This window comes from Pistacia vera, unplaced genomic scaffold (genome assembly GCF_008641045.1).
Source record: "Pistacia vera cultivar Batoury unplaced genomic scaffold, PisVer_v2 Contig188, whole genome shotgun sequence".
NCBI classification, from domain to species: Eukaryota; Viridiplantae; Streptophyta; class Magnoliopsida; order Sapindales; family Anacardiaceae; genus Pistacia; species Pistacia vera.
The window spans coordinates 925622-945582 of NW_022195981.1; the positions used below are offsets into that span (position 1 = coordinate 925622).

At 41.2% G+C, this 19961-nt stretch overlaps 2 protein-coding genes across 2 annotated transcripts; both read left to right on the forward strand.

Annotated features, from left to right (window-relative positions):
* Positions 1–13361: 13361 nt before the first annotated feature.
* LOC116126920 (UDP-glycosyltransferase 83A1-like) lies at positions 13362–14842 on the forward strand. The gene is made up of 2 exons (XM_031412597.1): positions 13362–13851; positions 13959–14842. The coding sequence occupies exons 1-2, from the start codon at positions 13374–13376 to the stop codon at positions 14840–14842; spliced, it is 1362 nt and encodes a 453-aa protein (XP_031268457.1). The 5' UTR covers positions 13362–13373.
* Positions 14843–16934: 2092 nt separating this feature from the next.
* LOC116126990 (UDP-glycosyltransferase 83A1-like) lies at positions 16935–18122 on the forward strand. Its single transcript, XM_031412654.1, has 2 exons — positions 16935–17412; positions 17758–18122. The coding sequence occupies exons 1-2, from the start codon at positions 16935–16937 to the stop codon at positions 18120–18122; spliced, it is 843 nt and encodes a 280-aa protein (XP_031268514.1).
* The last annotated feature ends 1839 nt before the right edge of the window (positions 18123–19961 follow it).

Below are 19961 nucleotides of genomic sequence, written 5' to 3' on the forward strand. Positions count from 1 at the left end.
GATATTTTAAAAGTCTGTGAGTAGAAAAGTATAATTAAACCTTTATTTGGGTGCAAAAAAGTCGTTTACTCTATTTTAGATTCTACATAGAGATTATAAAATTTAGATCAACAATGAATCACCAGAAACCTCACTATATTTTAATTAGAAGCAGTGTGACTCTTTAACCAACCAAGAATCTATCTCTTAAATATGTTAAAATTACTGTCAAGCTCCAACATTGACAAGTAGCTTTACCCATTCTACGGTGAATCTCTATTGATCTATCAATATTTTTGTTCCTTATTTTATACTTTTTTATTTTATACTATTTTCTCCTTCTAATTTCATGTAAATTAACCTCATTGATAATGTTGATGCTTGACTTTGATACCAACGACTCACACATACAAAATGCTAAGCGGGTTTAGAAGTTATACGTGATATGGAAATGTATAGCAAAAGAGAGTAAATAAAAGACGGTTTTTAAAGTGGTTCGGATGCTCGAAAGCAATTCCTACGTCCACTGTGATTGTTTTAATAGATGGTTACAATCAGGTCGCATGTAGCGACCTGAGTTACAATATATATATATATATTTAGAGAGAAAGAGAGAGAGAGAGAGTGTGTGTGTGTGTGTATGCTATTTTAGACTAAGATAAGTCAATCTCGTACATGAGAGAGAAGCCTTCTATTTATACTAGGAGGATTCAAGGTAATAATCATAAGCCTACAATCCGGCAGGTGGGGTACAATTCCTAACCCGCTTCTCATTAGTTGTTTGCACGAGAGATATCCTTAAATTGCGTAGGCCTTAGGTAGGTGGACGATTCTAGCCGCTCACAAGCCTGACATTCACCTGCTGCACTGACGAGAACCATACCTGTTTCATCATTGCGCAACGTGGCAACGTCTAGACAACACAAATCCTCCCTGAATTCTAATTGGCTCTTGCTGACGAGAGTCCATGTTAGCCCTGACTTTTTAGGCATAACAAAAGCCCCACAGTTGTTAAGGTTTAAGGATTGAACCTTGAGAACTTCATGATTATGCCACGACTTGACTTGTCTCGAATGACGTTTGGTCACGTTGATCGAGCTGCAAGGAGCTCGTAACATGTACCTCTAAGGATAACACAAGCGACTTGAGGTGGCCTTCTCCCGCAAGTTCAACGACCTAAGTCAGACCCCACTCAGTGCCATACCGACATGCTTTGAATCTCATTCGCAGCTCGCGGCCTAAGAATACGTAGCACATTTTTTACCGAAAGCAAGGAATCACATCGTCTTGAAACCGATACACGGCGAAGAGTGTTTCACTTGAACGACCACTTCAGATGTTATCCGTTGCGTTTGATAGCTAGTCTGGTCAATAAAATAATCTTTATTCTGACAGATGTGCCTATTACACAAAGTGTCAGCCATGCGTATTAAATGCAAGTCATGTTGAAACGACATTCCCTTTCAAAGCATTAAATGCGGATGAGGGTGCATTTAATGTGGTGGAGATAACCTCACTGACGCTTGGTTGCTCCAATGGAGGGAAGCGTCGATTGATACTCATGAAGCATGGCTGTTACTTCTTCTCGCGGATTAACGACACGTGGTCGCAATCAATGGCAAGAAACGTATCCCGCCCAACCGTCGCTTGCCTAGGGAAGCCAATAGTTGTTTTTCCCCTATAAAACCCTGGGCTTGCCTCAAGTTTTGTCACAGAACTCATATTTTCAGAGAAAAAGCAAAACTCTCACAAAATCAGCTCGCTCTTCTTCCAGTTGATGCGTACTCACCTTTACGATAGGAAGTTCATTCCCCGTAGCCAAGAGGTAAGGAGGATTTCTCCTTCGTTTCCTTTTATTATTTTGCTGATTGCTTGAATTTTGAGATAATGGTGGGTATGAACTATCTGATAAGCTTTTGTGGTGCGTACTTCCTGACAGTGGTGAGAAGAGGGTTTTTTCTTTCATAAAGAGTGAAAACTTAGGGCACGAATCCTTGGGGGTTCATTCCCAAGGGTTTTTAGGGTTTTTCTAGGGTTTAAGGAAGGCACATTAGGGTTTCTTTTGCTCTTCCATGTCATCATACGGAACGCTGTACAAAGACTGAGTTATCTCTGTGTGTCACTCCTTTTTCAGACTTTAGGAGCAATGGATGCCTCAACGACCAGAGCAGCCAAGGGGACGAGCTCGCAGGTGCTGAGCGCCCTAGTGGGTCTCGGTCAAGAGACCTTGTTAGTGGCCACCCGGTATGAGATATAGAAGACAGTGGACCAGTACGCACTTAGCGTGGATGTCTACCAGCACAGGACATATACAGCTCAGAATCCCTTAGAGGGAATGGTCACGATCTCGGAGGCAATCTTTAAATGTGGGGCATTCATACCTTTTCACCCCTTCATTAGATCAATCCTTGACCACTTCGAGGTCGTGCCATTGTAGTTGACGCCTAATGCGTATATGATAGCTGATGCTATGTATATCGCATGTGGTGAGAATGGCCTTGGTGAGCTGACAGTGCTGGAGCTCGCATGCTCTTACTATCTGAAGAAGAGCAAGGATAAAGATTTTTTTTACCTCTCGAAGCGATCTATGATCGAGGGAGGAATATTTGGTTACCCTAGTAACGTCGGGGCTTATGAAACCAAATTTTTCTTTTTTGAGTATGATGGCATCCACCAGTTCAGGGAGCTAAGTAAGTTTTCCCTTTTTTCAATTTACGAACTGTTCATTTTCCTTCATATTTTGTTTTCCAATGAACTTTTTCGCCTCATTGCAGGAAATAAGACAACCAGATTGACGGCTCTAACTGATTTCAACCAAATTATGGCATTCAGTAATCTACCCGAGCAAAGTAGCGAGGCGAGACTGCTTGTGACTACTACCAACTTGAGAAAATACGGTTTTTTCAATCCTAAAGCATCTTTGGAACCCTTAGTCTACAAGTATCCTCACACTTAGAACCTCTTTCTTTTGCCTGTAGTAGCCCTTTCACTAACATGCTTTCACGCAGCGACTATGCCATCAGAATTCTGAGGCCGACAACAAGGACTAGGGGGTTCGTATTTTCCTGGGTCGCTTCGATTGAGCCAACCTAGGTGATCCCTGGTGATACCCCTACAAGAGGGATACAGATTGGTGTACGAACACCTTCAGAGTGACATGGGGAAGCTTCTCTGCCCGCAACTGCTCGCACCCCTAAGTAGAAAACCATGGGCCAAAAAACTAAGAAAAGAAAGCAATTGCAAGCTAAAGAATCGGGGTCTGAGCCAGAGGCTTAGGGGTGTAGCCTAGAAGATCGCAGCCTTACCAAGCTTTTCACTCAAGAGTGCCTTCAAGGCACGTGCCTGGCATTTCAATGATCCCTAAGAGCTAGCGCAGAGGAGAGGGGGAGGCCGCGGTTGCCGGAAAGAGAGCGGGCAAACAACGGGTCGACGAGGTGCCAGTTCCTCTAGGGGCAAACACGTATGTGCTGGACTCCATGGGACAACTCCCGAAACACCTGTAGCTAGTGGTGTATACCCTGCTAGAGTGTCAACTGGCTACAACCTTTGAGGAGTTCGTGGCTTCCCGACCCACGGACCTAATGGCCACAGCGCTTCAGTTGAAAATCCAGGTAAAGTAACTCGTTCTTGTTGAAGACTTCTCAATATCAGTTGATTTTCTTACCCTTTATGATTTTCGGGAAAATAGAGGTTAACTCTTGTTTCTTTTATCATGCAGTCTCTGCTCACCTTGCATATGACCCAACAGAAGACCAATCTGGACTCTATTGGAGGGCTCCATGAGCTGAGGGATGAGAATGCCAAGCTGAAATAGGACTTCGTGGCTCTGGACGCAAAGACAAAAGCATATCACATCCAGGCGAATCAATACTTGATGGAGAGAAACTCTGCCCTATGCACAGTGGAGTTCCAGAAGGCTGAGCTCGGGAAGAGAAGCGAGGAGAACAAAGAGCTCCAAAAGACAGTGGCCAGACTCACCAAAGAGTGTGACGAGAAAGAGAAAGAGCTGAAAGTAAACTCTGAGCGAGCCATGAAGGCAAAGGAAGAGAGAGCTCGATTGTGGGAAAATTCTAAAAAGTAGAAGAGTGCACTGGAAATGGACCTCGAGCTTTCCCAATGGTGGGTCATTTCATTAATCAATCAGATGAAGCGGCAGAACCTTGAACTCAAAAAGAAGGCCGTTCACTGGGCAATTCAGGTCATCTACAGCTTGTGACCAAGGAACCTGGGATGGACCTCTCCGACCTCCCAATTGAATATCAGGACATCCTTGCTTCCATGGCCCAAGCTGATGATGAGGCCGAGGAGGAAGAGGGACAAGAGCCTCCTCCAAAGGATGACCAACAGAAGGAATACGTCCTTGAGGACCCAGTAGCTGATCGGATGGTCGGCGACTAACCAAGGGACACAAAGGTCACTCCCACTGAGCCTAGAGGTGGAGACTAGTTATCGCTTCTTCTGCTTCTATACAGCTTTTCTTTTGACTCTTTCTTTGTATCACTTATCTCTTTTTTGGCTGCCCACTATACTTATTAGAATTACATATATAAAAGAAGTAGTTTTAGCCATTTGTGATAGCACTTATAATTTCGAGTATTTCCCAAGACTAATGTTACATATCTGAACAGGAAACTTGTAAAACATCGTAACGAACAAGATCATACAAGATAAAGAAGAACGATCTTATTCATAAAGGTTACAAGGAAAACTTTACAAGTAAAAGAAATGGAAAATTAAAAGCGAGTTTGGAATTACTAGTAATAGGGGCGAAGATGCTCAACATTCCAAGCTCGCGGTACTTCGAAACCGTTCAGCCTTTTGAGGTGATACATTCCTAGCCGTATTACCTTGGCGATGTAGTATGGACCTTCCTAGTTAGGTCTTAGTACCCCCACACTTGGTTCCCTTGTACCGAGAAGGACTTCTTTTAGAACCAGGTCGCCGACCTGAAAGTCTCCTCTCCTAACCTTAGAGTTGAAGAACCTTTTCTCATGCTGCTGGTAGAATACTATCCTTAACCAAGCCTTGTCGCGGTGTTCTTCAACTAGGTCCAGACTTGCACGTAAAATTGATTCATTATTTGTTTCATTGAATAGGTCTCTCCGGAGCGAACTAGTCCCTACTTCCACTGGGATCATAGCCTCGCAGCCATATGCTAGCGAGAAAGGCATTTATGAAGTAGAGGTTCTCGGAGTTGTTCTATATGCCCATAGAACTTCTGGGAGGTTATCGACCCAATTACCCTTGGCAGCGCCAATCTTGGCCTTCAGAGTGTACTTAATGGTTTTGTTGATAGCTTGTAATGACTGCTTTATATTAGGCTACTCATAGAAGTATATCAAGTAGAATACATATATATTAGCAAAAGTAAATGAGCCCAAAATTTTCTTTTATTACATATAAACATTCTTTATACAAAATAGAATATCATTTACAAAATGCCATTAAAACAGCGGATAGTGTAGCTATTGCTCCTCGCTTGCCGACGCCCGTCCAATTGCGTTCTCACCTAGATCCTGCATCCACAAAGAAAACAACGGGGTAAGCACAAAATAATGCTCAGTAAGTAAATCCTCTAAGACTATCCCCGTAACTTCTTTCTTTTAATTCTTTCCTTACACTTTTCTCATCTCATTTATTATTTTCTCTTTCACACAGCTCTCGCTTACTTAACTTCTACTATATGTCACGGCCTCATCTTACCGGAGGCACGGTCGGGTGGAGTTCACACAGCACTAACCCACTCTTCGTGATGTTCAGGTGGAGATCACAAAGCACCAACCCGTTTTTAGTGTTTTTCTCATTCTCTCTACTCTTAGAGTAGTTCATCCACAAAGTTCTCTACTCTTTCTCAAGCCACTTCTCAATGCACAATTAATCTTTTCCACTAATACACTTATGAAATGCCAACATGCAATGTTGCAAGAATTAAGGTTTACTACTCATGATTCTCTTAGGCATTTCATCAAACATCTAGTGTGCATACACACACTCTACTTTATCTACAGTTTTCTCTCCCTGTTGAACTATCCAAAATGGGAGGAAACCCCCTCACATAACTATGATTCTTGTCATAAAAGAGCACTCCCAAAGAAATTACTCAATCTCCTCCAACTTCATTTCAAACTACATCACATACTAACACTTCTCATCAATGAAGTGTATTCAACAACCATACAACAAATACTCATCTCAACCCAATTTCTCAATATATCATACACATGCATAAATAAATCTCTACTTAATCTCTACTCAAATTTCAACTTGGGATGAATTTACTTACCTTGAAATGGAGAGATCACACTTGCACTTCCTCTTCCTTTAAAATGCTTGTCTCTTCTCTACCCTTTAAACAATAACACCATAAGACTTCAATATACAATATATGCCAAACTTCACATCTAAGCAAGAATCCTTACCTTAGGATGCTTTAGATTGATTTTCTACCAAGATCCAACTAAAAACCCTTAAAGATCCTTGAAAGATGGAAGGAATAATTGAGAGGAAATGGTGAAAGAGTATGGCGGTGGAAGAAGAATGAATTAAGGGTTTACTAAGCTTCAACCCTTTTTAGCTCAAAATATATTCATTCATTCCCATATTGCCCTTGCTCTTTCTTCAAAATTCTATCTTTGTCCTTTCAATCATTACAATCACACCCCTACTCTAACATATTCTCCATAAAATTCTCTTACATTTTACTCCCCACTTTTCCTACTAACTAAGGGTAGAAAGGTCATTTTGCCCCTATGAAAGAATTCTCTAGAAACCTCAATACACATTTTATTCAGCTTTTCGCCGCGGTGAAGACTCTTTCTTCGCCCCGGTGAAATATTACAAAACCTAGCTCTTTGGTTGCAGAACCTCGTCGTCGCAGCGAAGATTATTCTTCGCCCCGGCGAAGTTTGTAACACCAAGATTTTGCCAAGTCTTTACAATTTCAGGGCAACCAATCAACCAAACCAATACATCCATTCAACTAAGGGCCAACCAAACAATATGAACAATATACCAACTCAAATAAGAGCAAAACAATAAACATTAGCTACGTACCTCAAGTGGGGCATTACATAGCTTCAACCAAACCATTGGCTTGCGGTCTTGCGACTGAGGCAAACTTTTTATGGATTCCTAGCTCACCACAAAACTGCTTGAATTCCTCCTTGTCGAACTGCTTCCCATTATTAGAGATGAGTGTATGAAGAATCCCATAGCAGCACACTATATTCTTGAAAATGAAGTCTTTGAGCTTCTTGGTAGTGATCGCAGCCAAGGGTTCGGCCTCGACCCATTTGGTGAAGTAATCTACCGCGACCATAACATACTTGATGCCCCTTTTCGGTTGGCATGGGCCCAATAAGATCAATTTTCCACATGGAGGATAGCCAAGGGCTGGTCATTGTTGTCAACTGGTGGGAAGGAGCTCACGGGATGTTCGCAAACCACTGACACTTGTCATACTTTTTTACAAAGTTAAAAGTGTCTTCCTAAAGTAGGGGCCAATAGTACCTTTGGCGAACAATTTTGTTGGCGAGAGATCGTGCAACAATGTGATTATCACAGATCTCTTCATGTATCCCTTTCATAATATAGTCTACTTCTTTGTCGGTTACACATCAAAGGAGAGAGACGCTAAACCCTCGTTTGTATAATTGATCTTCGATAAGCGTGTAACGAGCAACTCTGGTGCGTAGAATTTTTGCCTCAGTCTTATCACTGGCCAAAGTCCCATCTCGGAGATACTGAATGATTGGAGTCATCCAGAAAATTGACTCTGTTGTAGCTACGGTCTGCTCGGGCGAGCTGATACTAGGAATCTCTATGTACCAAACTGGAATACTTTCTGGCATATCTGAGTCTAGCGACGAGGCTATTCTTGGCAAGGCGCCTGCGACAGAGTTATTGTCTCTTGGAATTTGCTTGATCGTGCTTGAAAGGCTCGAGTGCGGCCTTAGCTTTCTTCAAATAGCTGATCATGTTCTCTTCTTTGGCTTGATATTCTCCCAAGATCTTATTAACAACCAGCTGAGAATCACTGTGAACACTGATCGCACTTGATCCCAATTCTCTCGCTAATCGCAGACCAGTGAGTGCGCTTCATATTCGGCCTCGTTGTTCATAGCTTGGAACCCAAATCGAAGAATTCAATGGATGCGAGTCCCCTCGGGACTGAGGAGGAGAAGACTTGCCCTGGCTCTTTTCCTGTTCGAGGAACCATCGACATAGAGGCTCCAAGTCGATAAGTTCTGAACGATTTCCTGGATGACTTCGCTGGCTTGCTGCTCGAATTCCTGATTCGGCTAGTACGAGAATTTTAAAATGAAATCGGCAACAACCTGCCCTTTGATGGTTGTCTTCGGTCTGTAATGCAAATCGAACTGACTCAGTTCCATTGCCCATTTGAGTAACTTACCTGAAGCTTCTGGCTTTTGAAGAACTTGCCTGAGCGGGTAGTTGGTCAAGACATGGATTGTGTGGGCATGAAAATAGGGTCGCAGCTTTCGGGAGATGATCAGCAAGGCATAAGCTAATCGTTCTATTTCTGGATACCGCATTTCGGTGTCCAATAGTCGCTTGCTCGCGTAATATACTGGCCATTGAACTCTGCCCTCTTCCCGAATGAGAGTTGCGCTAACCTCATGCTGAGAATCGGACAGGTATAGGAATATAATTTCCTTAGGAAGAGGCTTGGACAAGAGATATGGCTTTCCAAGGTGTTCTTTTATACTCTAAAAAGCTTGCTCGCACTCTGGAGTCCACTCGAACTTCTTGTTGACCCTTAGTATATTAAAAAAATGGCAAGCAACGATCTGTTACTCTCGATATAAAGCGATTGAGAGCCGCAATTCTCCCATTCAGGTTCTAAACCTATTTTCTGTTCAAGGAGAGCTTGGATCTTCTTAGGGTTGATCTCAATTCCCCTCTGGTTAACCATACACCCCAGAAACTTTCCTGAGGATACTCCGAAAGAACATTTAAGAAGATTGAGCTTCATCCTATAACTTCGGAGTACGTCGAACATCTCAGCGATATACGCTATGTGATCTGAGGTGAAATGCGACTTGACCAGCATATTATCAACATAGACTTCCATTGACTTTTCTATCTGCTCAAAAAACATACGGTTAACCATCCCGCTGGTAAGTTGCCCCAACATTTTTTAGGCCGAAGGGCATGACCCTGTAACAATACAATCTCCGATCTGTAACGAACGAGGTATGCTCTTCATCTGGTGCATACATCAGGATCTAATCATATCCCAAGTAGGCATCAATATAACTCAGCAGCTTGTGCCCGAAGGTGGCATCGATGAGCTTGTCGATCCTTGGCAAAGGAAAGTTGTCCTTCAGACGGGCTTTGTTGAGATCGGTGAAGTCGACACAGGTTCACCACTTACCATTGGGCTTCTTTACCAAGACCCGATTAGCAACCCAGTTCGGGTAAAGCACTTCCCGAATGGACCCATTCAAAAGGAACTTATCTATCTCAGTTTTCAAGGTAGCATAGCGTTCAGGCTCTATTGCTTTTCTTTTCTAGCGAACCGGTTTGACCGCACTGTTAATGTTTAGTGCATGACATATGACATTCAGGCTGATCCCGATCATGTCAGCATGAGTCCATGCAAAAACGTCGACATTCTCTCTGAGGAAGCTTTTCAGGTTTTTGGCGAGCTGAGGGTTGAGATTACTCCCAATTCTCAACACTCGGGTTGGCTCATTTTGATTGACTGACACCTCAAATAAGTCCTCAATTGGCCTACTGTGAGGGCACTCTTGGATACAAGGATCCATGTTGTCCTCTACTGGGTCAGGCTATGGCTCAATCCTACTGATCGCCATAACCTGCTCGGGGATGCCTATTGGTCTTTCTTTTCCCTTGTACGTCATCTACACTGCTCTTATGTAGTAGTCGTATGATTCGCGTTGAGATCCATTTACTTTCCCGACCCCCGTTGAGGTGGGGAACTTCATTTTCAGATGGTAAATAGAGGGTGACTGCCTTGAAATTTCGCAGTAAAGGTCGTCCTAAAATGCCATTAAAGGCGGACGAACAGTCCACTACCAAAATTTAGTCATTTTGGTCATCTCGTTGGTTTCACCTAACATGACTAGGAGTGAGATCATTCCCCTAGGAATCAGATGATCCCCAGTAAAACCATAGAAAGGGATGGAGGTAGGCTTCAGGTCTACCTCGTCCAGTTGTATTTTCTCAAAAGCTCGCTGAAACAGGATATTCACAGTGCTTCCATTGTCCACCAACATTCTGTGGACTTCGCACCGACCTATTTCAGGCACGATGATGAGTGCATCCTTATGAGGATGATGTAATCGCACTGCGTCTTTCTTAGAGAAGGTGATCTCCTCTTTTCTGCGAACCTTAGTGGGTCACGGCGCCGTGCTCATTACACTTACGGGGTCATAACTAGCTTCTCGAGCATACCTCTCTTGAGCACCTCAAGAATTCCCCGTGAGGTGTGGTCCTCCAAAGATGATCCCTACACAATAGAGACCCTTGCAACCATGTCGCTTCTTCCCTTGTTCCCCTTGATCCTTTTCCCAAACGGTAGTCGAACTGTCAACATACTCTTTGAAGTGCCCCTGCTTGAAGAGGTCTTCAATTGCTTGCTTGAGAGCTCGACACTCATCGGTGTGATGCCCAATATCCTAATGATAACGGTAATATTTTTTGCTGTTTCTGGCTGAGGGGGGATTCTTCATGGGCTCTGGCTCTCCAAGCAAGCTGGTCTCCTTTGACTTATCCAGAATGGCCGACATTGAGGCATTCAAATAAGTGTATTGATTTTTTTCATGATCACGACGAGGAACTGGGGCATAAGATTTCTTGGGCCCAAATCGCTGCTTCTTTCCCTTCCACTGATCGTCATTAGCCCATCTGTGATCAGCCTTTCTACTAGTTTCCCCCCGGTTAGGAGCACTGCTCGACGGACCGAGGTCGTGGCGATTAAGAGCGGCCACAGAATTTTCAATTAAGAGATTCATCTGTTTATGTAAGACTGGAGGGATTCATCCTTCTCCTGCCGTATGTTACTCAGGTAGCTCAACACATTGAGAACTTCCTGTTCGCTTGGAAGTGTCTTAGGAATGATGAGCTCATTTGATGCCATAAGCTGATTGATCCCGCGAGAAGCGACCTAAACCAGCGCTTGGCATGGGCAGTTAGGGTTACTGCTAAGCAGCAACATTTGGCCAAGTTGGAGACTTGGTGGAGTTCCATGAGGTCATTGAACTCGTAAAGGTAATCTTGCGGATCTGAATTCTTATCGAATGCCCGCATGATGGGCATTCTGAATCTCGATGCGAGAGGTGCAGCTAAAACTGCTGAGGAAAAGGGAGACGCCTCTGCGACCTTCCCATGCTCATCCTGTTGAGCCTTAAGCTGATCCAAAGCTCGTTGTAGTTCCTCAATCTGAGGTAGCAGAGCTGCCTGGGGATCACTTTTCGCAACGTGGGTTCGACCCTCACGGTTGCGGTTGAGGAAAGATCGCAAATCGAGCTCTTTCTCAACTCGGCTAGAAGCTCCAACGAACCTTGACACACGCTAACTGGGGCCGTATAAAGGTATTGAATGGCTTGGAGAGTTTTTTCGATCTCCACGGTGGTCTGCACCAACCCGCGGACAACAGAGTTTCCCACATGATGACGGTCGAGGTCGTCATTTCGGCAATACTGGGAATCTTCCTGTCTTGCACTTTGGTGGGAGTGCCCATGCGACGTGGTGTGGGATGGCTCATGCTACGACATGTCGTCGAGTCGCAATGCCACAGGTATTCTACCCGGTACACAACTAGTGTTCGCTGCTCCCTCGAAGCCCTTCGGTCCGTTGCTCGCCATTTGCTTTCTCTTACTTTTGCGCACTGCAGTGTGCACAGTGTGGACTTTTTCCATTTTTTGCGCTTTCACGCGACCTGCAGGCCTCTTTGGCGGTGGCACCGCTTCATTGGACTTTGGTGGCACGACCCGATCCAAATGGTCCAGCCTTTGGCTAACTGTTTGAAAAGTATTATTGAACCTCTCCAGGTAACTCATTACAGTTAGGTCGAGCTGTGAGCTTGAAGGAATATCCGCCATGATACTTTGTTGGACTGGCGGCACTTCGGGAGAAGTGTCATCCTGTACCTGGGTGATTTCCTAATTGTCAAAGTTGGTTCGCTCAGTTTCGAAACCGCGAGCCATTTGCTGATGGGTAGGATCAATTAGTCAGAGGTTTTTGATGAAAAGCAGATACTAAATCAGGCACTCCTTCTAGCGTCAAACTGTTGATGCTTGATTTTGACACCAATGACTCACATGTGCAAAATGCTAAGCGGATTTAGAAGTTACACGTGATATGGAAATGTGTAGCAAAAGAGAGTAAATAAAAGACGGTTTTTAAAGTAGTTCGAATGCTCAAAAGTGATTCCTACGTCCACTGTGATTGTATTAATAGATGGTTACAATCAGGTCGCATGTAGCGAGCTGAGTTACAATCGAGAGAGAGAGAGAGAGAGAGAGAGAGAGAGAGAGAGAGAGAGAGAGAGAGAGAGAGAGAGAGAAAGAGAGAGAAAGAGAAAGAGTGTGTGTATGCTGTTTTAGACTAAGATAAGACAATCCCGTAAATGAGAGAGGAGCCCTCTATTTATAGTGGGAGGATTCAAGGTAATAATCATGAGCCTACAGTCCGGCAAGTGGGGTACAATTCCTAACCCGTTTCTTATTGGTTGTCTGCACGAGAGATATCCTTAAATTGCGGAGGGCTTGGGCAGGTGGACGATTCCTAGCCACTCGCAAGCCTAACATTCATCTGCTATACTGACGAGAACCATACCTCTTCTGTCATTGTGCGACGTGGCAACGTCTAGACTGCACAAATCCTCCCTGAAATTTTGATTGGCTCTTGCTGACGAGAGTCTGCGTCAGCCCTGACTTTTTAGGCATAAAAGATAACATTAAAATTTAAACTTTTTGGTATGATTCTACTAATTTTCCGACCATGACTAAGCACCATTGCTGTTATTTTACCAAGATTATGCGACAAATAAAAAATTTTATTTGAAGAAGCTTAAGCTCCGGTTGATTTCAACTTTGATTGTTACCTACTATAGTTAAATAAGATAAATGATGATTTTATGAAATCGAGGAGAGAAAATTGACTATTAGATTAAAGTATAGAAATTAAGAAAAACCCCGAGATAATGAAGATGTTCCAGGGCCTGCCAGATCATAATATATAAATAATAATAATAATAAAATGACAAACCTACACCAACGAGTCGATAAGCGACAAGCAGCAAACCAAAGCAAATATACGAATTAGATCTCCTGGGAAGTCACCCTGATCATTATAAAACAAAGCAAATTATGTTCATAGGAACATACAGGAAACTGAAAACTAAAATGAGTTCTCCACATATTCTGGCTATTCCTTTTCCTGCACAAGGTCATGTAATTCCTTTACTGGAGCTTTCGTTATGCTTAGTTAAGCATGGCTTCAGAGTCACGTTTGTCAACACAGATCATACTCACAACCGGGTCATCAACGCATTATCGGAAAATTCTATAGGGGATGGAATCCGTCTGGTGTCGATTCCTGATGGAATGGAACCCGGGGAGGATAGAAATGATTTAGGGAAGCTATGTGCAGCAATGCCGAAGGTGATGCCGGGGAAGCTGGAGGAGCTTATTGAAGAGATCTACAGAGTGGAAGAAGATAAGCTTGTTTGTGTGATTGCTGATGGGAATATTGGATTTGCTCTTGAAGTTGCAGAGAAGATGAAAATTAAAAAGGCTGCCTTTTGGCCTGCAGCAGTCGCTACTCTGGCCTTCTTTTACAATATTCCAAAGATGATTGATGATGGAATCATTGACAGCAATGGTAACACGCTCTCACTTGTTTTTACTCTTTTCTATCTTCCTCTGTAAACTTTCTGCAAGTTAAAAGTCACTGAATCACTGTCTTTGTTGTGTACAATTTGTTTCCAGGGACTCCGTTCAAGAAACAAATGATTCAGTTTGCACCCAACACGCCTGAAATCGACAGTACAAACTTTATTTGGGCAAACATTGGTGGCAGCTTAGCCCAAAAGATACTCTTTGACTATATAAGCAAGAACACAGAAGCTGTGAAAGTGGCAGATACCCTTATTGGCAACTCAACCTATGACTTTGAACCTGGAGCGTTCAACTCGGTTCCAAATATGCTTCCAATAGGACCTCTTTTGGCGAGCAACCGACAAGGAAATTCAACAGGATACTTCTGGCAAGAAGACTCAGCATGCTTGGAATGGCTTGATCAACAACAGCCTAACTCAGTCACTTATGTTGCATTTGGCAGCTTCACAGTTATAGACAAGATCCAATTCCAGGAGCTGGCACTAGGACTTGAACTCACCAACAAGCCATTCTTGTGGGTTGTTAGGCCAGACATTACTGATGGTGCCAATGAAGCCTTCCCAGATGGGTTTCAAGAAAGGGTAGCCAACCGTGGGAAAATGGTGGGTTGGGCTCCGCAACAGAAGGTTTTGTGTCACCCTTCCATTGCCTGCTTCTTTAGCCATTGCGGTTGGAATTCAACCATGGAAGGTTTAAGCAATGGGCTTCCTTTCTTATGTTGGCCATACTTTGCTGACCAGTTCATCGATGAGAGCTACATTTGTGATGTTTGGAAGGTGGGATTGAGATTTGAAAGAGACGAAAGTGGAATCATTACACGAGAAGAAATTAAAAGTAAGATGGATCAAGTGGTTGGTGCTGAAAATTTTAAAGGAAGAGCTTTGGCACTCAAGGAAACTGCCATAAAAACTGTTAAAGAAGGTGGTCAATCGAACAAGTGTTTCAACAATTTCATTGAATGGATGAAGCCATAGGAACTCACCACAAGTGATGATGGATCATTGTTAAGGAAAATAAAACATGTACTAACAACTTAGAAATCTCTGCCATCGAAACCAGGGTTTTAATTTCATCGTGTATTTCTCTTTTATCTTATATTCGAAGAATCGAAGTCATTGTTTTTTAATTTGTATTAGTCTTTTGCATTGCGAGGAATAAGCTCATGTAATACAGTAGTTGGTCTGTACCCTTGGGTCACCCTGTGGCTCTTATCGCTGTTGATGTCTCTCCCTCTGAATTGCGTCAATCGTTCGTCTTGCATCTCTGTCATTAGGAGTAGGGAAAAAGCCCGGCCCAGAGTTGGCCTAGCTTGGGGTTATGTCCAGATCGGACCTCAGTTAGAGTTCTAGATCCAAAGTAGGTGGCCCAGCCTGGAATTTTGCCATCTCTATCTATCATGAAGAGTGTACTAATCGCTCTAATAATACAATTAAATGAGTAAAGTATCGTTTTAAATTATTTGAAAACAATGAAAATTGAAATATTGTAAATTCTATGAATTAAAAGGTAAAATTAACTAAAGAATGCAATAAACAAGATCAAATCACCAATGAATATAAATGCTATTGCTAAGGCATTTGACTTCACCTAACCAATTCAATCTAAATCCTAAAAACATGTTACTAAACATTTATCATCTAATGTTGACGGCAAAGTACTCTAACCTATTCAAAACCCTCTCTCGAGTAGAATCAAAATTACTCACATATAATAACCCACAGTATCCCTATGTGAATTTAAAAACATATGAGCATATTAAGTTTTATAGTATTTCAATAAAAACCACACAAATCACTTTGATTTTACTTCTATATTAGTGGATATCTTTAATATTACTTACTTGGTTGGCAAGTATTATTAAATAGGAAATTTATTATTTTGCCTTTGGAAAATTTCAGGTACTACACCATGTAAACAACTAAACAAAAAGCTATTGGCGCAAAATGGTAGATGCAAATAATATAAATTTTAAAAAAAAAAAATTAAAGATATAAAGCTGAGCGTATGAAATGGTATTGATCGAACCTGTATATGTTTTCTCTTATAGATAGACTGGGTTCTTTGTTAAATGAATGACACTTTAACTATCACAACACAAAATACTCTTCTCATAATTCATACTCAAATCTTCTAGGAATATTGGTAAACATATCAGCTTCTTACTAATTTTTGTCACAGTAAAATGCTCAATTTCTTAATTCTGACCCAATTCTTCCGGCATGATTATTACTAATTTAACATGCAGAAATTAGTAAAAAAAAAATCTTAAATTAAAAAAAAAAAGTTTAAATGGAAAAATAATGCTTAAATAAAATAAATTAAGTGATTTTCAGGCCTGAAGCAACCCGTTGTCGTCATGGGCTATCAGCTCATATATGTCCAATCCAACCACTAAGACTAAATAAAATAAAGTATTTTTCTTACTAGTAATATCTAAAGAAATTCTAATTAACTTGTTTAAAAACCTAGGGTTCAAATCTAGCAGGTCAAAACGTCACTAGGAGAAAGAGCACAAACATAATTTAAACACTAGATTTCAAGAGACATCACAAAATACTCTAAAATCTTGGATTTAATTTAATCTATATTAATTTTTGCTTGATGATTCATTTAACTGAGCATGAATTAGGAAAAATGCTAAGAATTACATTCACAAATAAATATATTGCGATTATGCATGCATTTTATACTCTTTTAAGATTTTTACCGATCAATATAATTGTTTTAGAAAAATAGTTTTCACTCACAATTTTAAAGCTCAACCTAAAGTGGTATTGAAATTCTCTGATGGTCTTTCCACTTCTTCTCGTGTTTACCCAAAAATCAAAAAATATATAATTAGATTCCTTAATATAAATAGTCGAAGAAAATGAATTAAGTAAAATCTTAATGTTAACTGTTGTCTGTTACCGAAACGTGAGAAAAGGAAATATAATCCTTTGACTCCTCTCGGCCACTTTTTCTTTTCTTCCCTCTTTCTCCTCTCTTATCTCCTTTCCTCTCTTGAGTCTTGGCTCACACTTGACTCAGAGATTTTCATAATTAAGAACAAAATAGAAAATAAAAATGAGTCGTCCACATATTCTTGCTATACCATACCCTGCACAAGGCCATGTAATTCCTTTACTGGAGCTTTCCCAATGGTTAGTTAAACATGGCTTCAGAGTCACATTTGTCAACAAAGATCATACTCACAACCGAGTCATCAACGCTTTACAAGAAAATTTTACTGGGGATGAAATCCATCTGGTATCAATTCCGGATGGAATGGAACCGTCGGAAGATAGAAATGATTTCGCGAGGTTATCTGAAACAATGCCGAAGGTGATGCCTGGAGAACTGGAGAAGCTCATAGAAGAGATCAACAGAGTGGAAGAAGAAAAGATAGTTTGTGTGATTGCGGATGGTAACGTTGAATTTGCCATTAGAGTTGCAGAGAAGATGAAAATTAAGAAGGCAGCATTTTGGTCTTTAGCAGCTGCAAGTCTGGCCTTGCTTTACAATGTTCCGAAGATGATTGATGAAGGAATCATTGACAGTGATGGTAACGCACTCTCACTCATTTCTGTTCTTAATTTTGTTGCAAGTTTAAGGAACTTAATGACACACAAATTAACGAATACCATTAGTATTATATTACTGGTTAACGCCTGAAAACGGTAACTTGATCCCATGGTGCTTGGCTCTTTTCCCCACAACATTACTAATATTATATTTTGCTCTAAAAGGGATCCAACTTACAACCTCCGTTAAGAAAACCAGAGCTTAAAATAATTAATAAACTGAAGAAGAGAATTAAATCTTTAGATTTATTCACTGTGTTCTATTATAAGGTAGGCCAAGCATGCAGTTATCTATTTCTTTTATGTTCACTTTCTGTTAATTCCAGGAACTCCAATCAAGAAACAAATGATTCAGCTCGCTCACAATATGCCTGAAATCGACAGTACAAACTTTCTTTGGGCCAACTTGGGTGGCGGCTTAGCTTTCCAGAAGAAAATCTTTCACCGCATAGAGAAGATCACAGAAGCTGTGAAAGTGGCAGACTGCCTCATTTGCAACTCAACATCAGATTTTGAACCTGAAGCGTTCAACTTGGCTCCAAATATTCTTCCAATAGGACCTCTTTTGGCAAGCAACCGACAAGGAAATTCAGCAGGATACTTCTGGCAAGAAGACTCAACTTGCTTGAAATGGCTAGACAACAGCAGCCTAACTCAGTCATTTATGGCATTTGGCGCTTCACAGTTATAGACAAGATCCAATTCCAGAGCTGGCCCTAGGACTTGAACTCACCAACAGGCCGTTCTTATGGGTGTGAGGCCAAATATTATGATGATGCAAACGAAGCCTCCCAGAAGGGTTTCAAGACAGGGTAGCCAATCGTGGCAAAATGGTGGGTTGGGCGCCACAACAGAAGGTTTTGAGTCACCTTCCATTGCCTGTTTTTTAGCCATGTGGTTGGAATTCCACCATGGAAGGTGTAAGCAATGGGGTTCCTTTCTTGTGCTGGCCATACTTCGGTGACCAATTCATTGATGAGAGCTACATTTGTGATATTGGAAGGTGGGATTAAAGTTTACCAGGAACGAAAGTGGTAGCATTACACGAGAAGAAATTAAGACTAAGGTGGATCAAGTGGTTGGTGTTGAGATTTTAAAGCAAGAGCTTTGGAACTCAAGGAAACTGCTATGAAAGTGTCAAAGACGGCGGCCATTCTGACAAGACTTTCAAGAAGTTCATTGAATGGATAAGGTCACCGGAACCAGGCCATGCTTGTTAGAATTAATATTTCAAGATTAATTCGTTATGACTTTGCTTTTCCAAAATAATCTGTATGATGTTGGTAATTCTATTTTCAACTTCTGTTTTTTGCTCTCAATTCCTTTTCTTGATCTGGGAACTGGAAGAATACTGCGACGACAAAATTACAGCCAAACCACCCGTCAAACAGGTCACTAACCCATTTTAGGTTTCAGAATAATTGATTCATCAGTCAGCTGCAAGAGAAAAGAGCAAATTAAACATTGGCCCACCCCACTTAGATGAAATTCTTGAATAAAAGTTTTTGTAAGTTGAACGGCTGAATCTGAAGAGAGGAACAAGTTCAACAGATATAAATAAGCAATCATATGCGCTGGTAATTCCTTATGCACACAGGGTTGAACGAAATGGAGAGTCATATGAGAATAAAATAAACCGGAAAACAAATCATAGACAGTAAAGAGAGAAAATAATACGTACGATTTATCCTGATTCACTCAATATAGGCTACGTTTAGCTAAGTCAATATTATTATAATACTTCCTCACCTCTCTCGTTTACAATGAATGAATTGTCTTATAATTACAATTATACTCATAACAAGTGAAAAATATATTTATATATTACACCTAGTTTTATAAGGATTATTATTCCTAAGTCTAAACTCAATAATGATTAGTAACTTAAAGAAATCCTTAAGTGATTTTTCATGGAAAATGCCCAAATCACCTACGGGCCCAACGGCGCTACAGCACTATCCCCACGACCCTCGAATGCATCTGCTTTATCCATTAATACTGAAGTAGTCGACAACTCTAACAAGAGATATCTATCATGTACTAAAGTTTTCACAATGCTTAGCTAAGGATATATGGCTTCAAAGTCACATTTGTTAAAAGTGAGTGCAAACGCAGACGAATCATGAACACATTAACCGTTCCTGAAATTTTTAACATAAAGAACAAAGAATGAAGCTCACGACCACACAGCGTGGCATACCTAAAATATATTATAATTTGAAGCAATGTGACCCTTTAACCAACCAAGACGCTATCCTTCTCCTAAATCTCAACACAAAATATTTGTAAATATTTAAACCAAATAAATTTTTATTTTAGTAATCAGACAAAAGACACACTTTAAGAAGCCTTGAGTTCCTGACCTGCCCAGAAATTGTTCGTCCATACTATTTATTGAAACTCTGTTTTGTTTTGTTCTGTTTAAAATTTTGGTAAACTTCTCAATGAGAGACAAAGTAGTACTGGAAGCTCATAATGAACATCATTAGGTGCAAAAGATGACAGCGAAAACATCAATTAATTAAACTAG

What these genes read in the sequence shown, in the direction of transcription:
- LOC116126920 (XM_031412597.1), top strand. Translation starts at nt 13,374, where the DNA reads ATGAGTTCTCCACATATTCTGGCTATTCCTTTTCCTGCACAAGGTCAT. An exon ending in TGGAATCATTGACAGCAATG is followed by an intron (nt 13,852 to 13,958) that starts GTAACACGCTCT and finishes ATTTGTTTCCAG; the next exon opens with GGACTCCGTTCAAGAAACAA.
- LOC116126990 (XM_031412654.1), top strand. Translation starts at nt 16,935, where the DNA reads ATGAGTCGTCCACATATTCTTGCTATACCATACCCTGCACAAGGCCAT. An exon ending in AGGAATCATTGACAGTGATG is followed by an intron (nt 17,413 to 17,757) that starts GTAACGCACTCT and finishes TGTTAATTCCAG; the next exon opens with GAACTCCAATCAAGAAACAA.